We start from the raw sequence: 6,482 nt of genomic DNA on the forward strand, positions 1-6,482 counted from the left end.
TGAAGAAGCCTTTAAAATGAGTACAGATAATGGAAACAGTGCAAACTGAATTAAGGAAAAGAGGGGACACGGATCTATTTTTCATGATTCTCCAATAACAGGGAGAATCACCAAAACCTCTGCAGGAGCCCCAGGTTTGGCTCCAAGGGGCTGAACCCATGGCACTGTGCAGCACAGTCATGGTTGGTGGGATCCTGTTGTGAGAGAAAAAACCAGAAACCAGCCAGACAGGATATGTCTGACCCACACAATTTGACTTCTGCTTTATGGTCTTACCAGCACAGTGACAATGTTTATTGGGAGAATGAAAAAGAGTTACAAACATATGAGAGAAGAAAAATTGCATGAGGGAGCTGAACCAATAACCTTCTTCATTGTATTTTAGCTCAAGCACAATAGCTACTTCAAGTGTTTAGAAACACTTTTTAAGTGAATTAGAATTTTACCCTGACTTCTTTGAGGAATTTACAGTTTAATATTCCTTTACCACTAGAGAATTTTACAATCTTTCCCTTGGTGAAAATATTCAAGTTTTGAATACCTTCAGCTCCCCTCCAAAGTAACTTCTGTTTTCTTTATATTTAGTTCCTTTCTTTCAAAATCCAGGACAGTCTACTCATTCTGCAAGTCTTTACCCATTTTTTTATCACATTGTTTGTACTCCAGGTTATCTCTTCAACTACTCACAGAGATTTCAGCCAACTTGCTCTACTTGTTGGTGGCATCTTGAGCAGATTTATAACACAAATTTTGTTTCAGAAAGTATATATACATGGACAATGTTTTGACAGCAGTCAGTTTCTTGTGTAGTTGATAAGACTGTAAAATTTCATCTATAGATGTAAAGCTCAGTTTGAGAGATTAGAGAACACTTCCAGATGTTTAGTAAATCAGGATGTTCTATAAACCTCTTTGTTTATCTGAGACACATTTTCAAAGTCCCGAGGGGGAAATAAGGAAAACCAAACATCCCCCCCTTTATTAAGAAAGCTGAGATATTTCCTCTATACATGATGACACTGTTCTGTGGATGGAGAAATTATTTTATAAAAAATGCACAGAAGAACATTTCATAGCATGGTTAAAATTGTAATGTCTTAAGATATAAAATACAATGAGAGGGTTTTGGGAGTGTACTTTCCATTAACCCATCTGATACACTAAGGAGGAAAAATTAATAAGCTTTCAGGCCCACAGATCATAAACAGAGGAGGCAAAACATGTTTGGAACTGCAAATCAGCAGTGACACCTTTGTGTCCTAAATCTATGTGTGTGCAAGCACAGTGTGCCATTGTGACAGCATTATTAAAGTCAAATATTCTTAAGCAACCTAGGAGGAGTCTGGGTTTGGGTGTCAGCAGGAGTCTTCCCATCAACTTTAGTGGCTAGGTTGATGTCACTTTTGGTAATTGTCCCTGAATTTGGCCCTGAGTTGAGGGCAGCACTGGCCAGTTTCCCAGTGACAGCTTTGGGATTTCCCATCCCTTAAACTCAGGTGCAGATCATGGCTCTCTCCTGGCAATGAGATCTGGTAGCTCAAACTTAATTAAAGGTCAGTCCAACTTAAGAATCCAAGCAAAAACTGGTAAAAATTGGAGACAAAAGCCAAAAAGCAGAAGTAGTTCTGCTCCTGTGGAATCTTCCCAGCGTGCTGTGGCAGGAGGTTTGTAGTCAGATGCTGGATGAGAGAAGCACAGCAGCAGTGACAGTGCACAGATGCATGGGTATGCCACAATGTCTACTGGATTGCTTCAGGAACAGTGGGCTTGTATCAATTTCAGCCAAGTCCAGTTTAATGTCTAGAAGGGCCTCATCCAGCCTCTAAACTGCACTTTTTTTTAATGAGAGCCTGTTAACAGCTACCAGGCATAAGCTCAAATAAAGGCCAATGGTTATGAGCTGATAACTATAGGGAGGCCAGATGTGAGAATGAATGTAAAAGTACAATGGGCTGGAAGGAAAAAAGAAAATGAGGTGTCTACATAATTTGTCAAGTTTCTACGAAAAAAACCCCCACTTTCAAGTCAAAAGCACAACTACACTTGATTTATTCACTGTTGTTCACCTTGCTCCTACCTTTGCCTCTCAGCAGACTAAGCAGATTTTCATGAGTAGATTTCTTGTGTCTATGCCCACGCTCCATTCACATCTATATACATGAGCTGGAGTGGCATATGGCTCTTTAGGCAAACTGGATATCAGTTACACATAAAACCCAAATGTTATTTCCCTGGCTTTGGTGGAGTTACACACTGATTGTTTCAGCAGCACAGTACAATTTAAGTGCTAAACAAACCACAACACCACATGCATATTTTTACTCCCAGTTTATTTTTTTCTGGGTCCCAGTTGGCATTTTCTCATTAGAAATATCAAATTATTGCTCAGACATTTGCTTGTATCACTCCTTTTGCTATGAGCAAAGTTTTGAAAAGCTTCAATTCTTCTCATCTGGAGCCCCAAATTATTAGCTAAAAGTTTGAGCTCCAGTTCACATAACTTCAAGATACCCTTGCTCATGACTTTGCAATTACCTTAGTAATTTAACTGAGTATCTTGAGATTTTATGTCTCTCTCTGTATATCTTGTGTTTTATGTTTTTATATCTTTTCGAAAGATCCTGAATCCCAAATATTCATGTGATTTTGTAGCTGGCATTTACTAAATTTTAAACCCATATTGAACCAGTTAGATCAGACATTCTTTTACCCTAATTCTAGTCAGACCAAAGCTTAGACTTCAAATTCCTGCACTTTGCCCTCTCAGATTCTAGATACCATTATGAAACTTCCAAATATGAGGAGCTGACCACAAATATTAGAAAGCTGCTTCAGAGATTATTCAGGTTTCATGTCAAAAACATACTATTTGCTTCCTGTTTGAAATTTAAAAACCTCAGCTTCCATTCACTTATTCTTCTTGGGGCTTTGCAAACTTTTTTAGAAGCTTTTTTCAAGTTGCTGTTTGTTAAAGAGGACTTGAGAGGACATCTGATTTCAATTTCATTTTGTTCCATATGCTACACTTTGTTAATGTGATTACTGCTTCCACATTTCAGTCTTTAATTAGAATTCGTTACCTGACAGAGCTTAGTTTCAACACCATGTCCTTTCTCTTTTACACGCAGTCACAACATGTTCACAAATTACACTTCAGGTGAAAAAAAAAACAAACCTAACAACCAAACAAAAGAAAACCTTCAGAGTAAGTTGCTTACAGAATAGGATAATAGGACAATAATATGCAAAGGAATTTTCCTTCCTATCAAAACTAAGCATATTCACTTCCAAGCCTTCATAGTCAAATTCATGGAGTTATGCAGAGAGAAGAGTGGCGCCAACGCTGGTTGTAGCACAAAGATAACTGGAAACAGAATATATTTCTTTCTGCCTCCCTAAAGCCCGCGATATTCGGTTACAACTTGTGGATCGTTACACGTATTTTATTACTGCAAAAGTTTTACAATTAAAGAGACGCTGCCTTGGGGGTAGGTGCATTCACTACGCACAGGTTTGCACTATAAAGAATATGACCGGAGCGCCAGAAGTGAACGCGCACCAAGCTGCAACTCGCTTGGGGACTCCGCGTTTCTGGGTGCCGGCTGGGCACGGGGCAGCTGCCCAGACCGGCAGGAAAGCACAGGGCAGCCCCAGGTCGGTGTCAGAGCCGGGGTGACGATGATGAAGGAGCGGCCCCGGACGAGGAGCAGCGCTCCCGTCCCGCCGCCGGACGGTCCCGCCCGGCCAAGGGCGCCCCCCAGCGCGCGAGGCGGGCGCTGCAGGCAGCGACCACCCGGGCTCCGCGCTCCGGGAGCGCAACCGGCGCCGCCGCTCCGCGCACCGGCCCCTGCCTCCCCCATCGCACCGGCCCCTGCCACCCCCGCGGCGGCCGCGGCGCCCCCGCCGAGCCGCACCGCTCCCGGCAGAAACACCTGTCCGGCCGCCGAGCGGCGGCGAGCGCCGCAGCCCCGCGCCGGCCGCTCCTCCCGGGGGCGGCGGCGGGGAGTCTCCCGTCGGGCCGCCCGCGGGGCTCGGGGCGCTCGGGGAGCGGGACGGGCGCGGGCGGCGGCGCTCGGGGCGCTCCTGCGCCCGCCGGGGGTTCCGCCGGGGCGGGCGCGGCGACCGCACCTGCGGGCACTGAGCATGCGCGCGGCGCGGGGCACGCCGCGATTGGGAGCGCGGAGCCAGAGTGGGACGGAGCCGCCGGGAGCCGCTCCATGGGAGCCGCTCCATGGGAGTTGATGCCGACGCTGCCGCCGCCTCGGACCCCGCGCCCTGCGAGGATCCAGCTCCCGCCGGGGACTCCCGCCGGCCGCGCGGAGTCTTCTCCGGAGCCGCGGGCTGCCCGGAGCCGGGCATGACCGGGCGGGCGGCGGGGGCCAGCCGTGCCCCGCTGCCCCCTCGCCGGGGGCCGGGCGGAGGCGGCGCCGCCGCGCTCCCTGCCGCGCCGGGGGTGCGCCGCCCGGCCGTGCCCTGAGGAGCCGCGGCGGCGGCGGCGGCGGCGAGGGGACGCGGGCGGCTCGGCGGCGGAGCGGCCGCGGGACCGGCGGCGGGGCGCGATGAGGGCGGCGGGGCGGCGGCGGCGGGGCGGCGGGGCGGGGCGGGGGCTCCGCCGGGCTTTCTAGGACGCCGGCGCCCCGCACACCCACCATGGATCTGCTGCTGTTGGTGAACACGAGCCTGGGCTCCCCCAACGAGTCCCTGGCGCTGCCCCCCGCCTCGCCGTCCTCCTCGGCCCTCCTGCAGCCGCCCTCCCCCTACTCGCCGGCGGCCGTGGCCGGCCTGGCGGCGGTGGTGGGCTTCCTCATCGTCTTCACCATCGTGGGCAACGTGCTGGTGGTGATAGCTGTGCTCACCAGCCGGGCGCTGAGAGCCCCCCAGAACCTCTTCCTGGTGTCCCTGGCCAGCGCGGACATCCTGGTGGCTACCCTGGTCATGCCTTTCTCCTTAGCCAACGAGCTTATGAATTACTGGTACTTCGGCAAGGCTTGGTGTAACATTTACCTGGCGCTGGACGTGCTGTTCTGTACCTCGTCCATCGTCCACCTGTGCGCCATCAGCCTCGACAGGTATTGGTCGGTCACACAGGCGGTGGAGTACAACCTCAAACGGACACCGCGGCGGATCAAGGCCATCATCCTCACCGTGTGGCTCATTTCAGCCATCATCTCCTTCCCGCCATTGATCTCCGTGTACCGGGACCCTGAAGGAGATGTCTTTCCCCAGTGCAAGCTCAATGACGAGACATGGTACATCCTTTCTTCTTGCATCGGCTCTTTCTTTGCCCCCTGCCTCATCATGGTGTTGGTCTATATCCGCATCTACCGCGTGGCCAAGCTAAGGACCAGGACCCTCTCTGAGAAGCGAACGATGCCAGAGGGGTCCTCCCAGACTGAGAACGGCTTGAGCCGCGCTGCCGGCGGCTGCACGTCCCTGAGGATGCAGCTGGGAGAGAACGGACATTATTCGGCGCACCACTGGCGCAAAGCCTCTGAGCTGGAGGACATTGAGCTGGAGGAGAGCAGCACCTCAGAGAGCAGGCGGAGGCGGAGCCGGGAGGAGCGTCGCCGCAAGAGCAAGAGCCAGTCCTTCTCCTACTCGTACTCCTCCAAGCACTCCAGTGGCCGCCTGTCCCGTGCGAGCAATCGCTCCGTGCAGTTCTTCTCCTACCGCCGCCGCCGGAAGCGTAGCAGCATCTGCCGTAAGAAAGTTGCCCAGGCCCGGGAGAAACGCTTCACTTTTGTGCTGGCTGTGGTCATGGGGGTCTTTGTAGTTTGCTGGTTCCCTTTTTTCTTCAGCTACAGCCTCTATGGTATTTGCCGGGAGGCATGCGAGGTCCCCGAGACTCTCTTCAAGTTCTTCTTCTGGATTGGGTATTGCAATAGCTCCCTCAACCCAGTCATCTACACCATCTTCAACCAGGACTTCCGCAGGTCCTTTAAACACATTCTTTTTAAGAAGAAGAAGAAGAACTTCCGGCATTGAGCTGGAGGGATGGATTTGCCTCGAGCAGGAGTAGAGAAGGCTCAATGCAGAGAAGGCTCAATGCTGGAAAAGAAGGGAGGGGAGAGAACGTGGGGCTTGGGCTTAGGGAGCGGGAAGAGGGCTCGCCCCCTCGGCGGAGCAGGGGGATGCTCTGGGGGACAGGGATGGTGGCAGGGGAGGCTGAGGGCACTCACCACGGTACAGAATGGTGACATGGAGCTGGGGAGCAGTGCTGGAGTGTGGAGGGGTGAAGGGGGAGGGAGTGACTGTGTTTGAACCCTGACAGAGGGCACGGGGAGCCCACAGAGCAGAGTAGGCTGAGACACTGAGTTTGGGAGGCAGTGAGCTTTCATGGGCTCTGGAATTTTGTGGGGGAACAAAAGGAGACATCAGAACGAGAGGGTTAAGTGGCAGTGGTGGTGGAGATTTGAGTTTGTATAAATAGGGCAGCTGGGGCCTATGGTGGGTTTGTCCCAGTAAGGAATTGGCTTTTACTG

The 6,482-nt window shown here is 51.6% G+C and overlaps 1 protein-coding gene across 1 annotated transcript; it reads left to right on the plus strand.

Moving 5' to 3' along the window:
- Positions 1-4,608: 4,608 nt before the first annotated feature.
- Positions 4,609-6,015, plus strand: ADRA2C (adrenoceptor alpha 2C). The gene has a single exon (XM_054295563.1). It carries the CDS (start codon positions 4,651-4,653, stop codon positions 5,983-5,985), a length of 1,335 nt encoding a protein of 444 aa, XP_054151538.1. The 5' UTR covers positions 4,609-4,650; the 3' UTR covers positions 5,986-6,015.
- Positions 6,016-6,482: the final 467 nt, after the last annotated feature.

The sequence above is a fragment of the Melozone crissalis genome, unplaced genomic scaffold (genome assembly GCF_028551555.1).
Source record: "Melozone crissalis strain CALT ecotype California unplaced genomic scaffold, PUWL_Pcris_2 ptg000006l_1, whole genome shotgun sequence".
NCBI lineage: Eukaryota > Metazoa > Chordata > Aves > Passeriformes > Passerellidae > Melozone > Melozone crissalis.

Coding starts and splice junctions, on each gene's coding strand:
- ADRA2C (XM_054295563.1), top strand. CDS start 4,651: ATGGATCTGCTGCTGTTGGTGAACACGAGCCTGGGCTCCCCCAACGAG.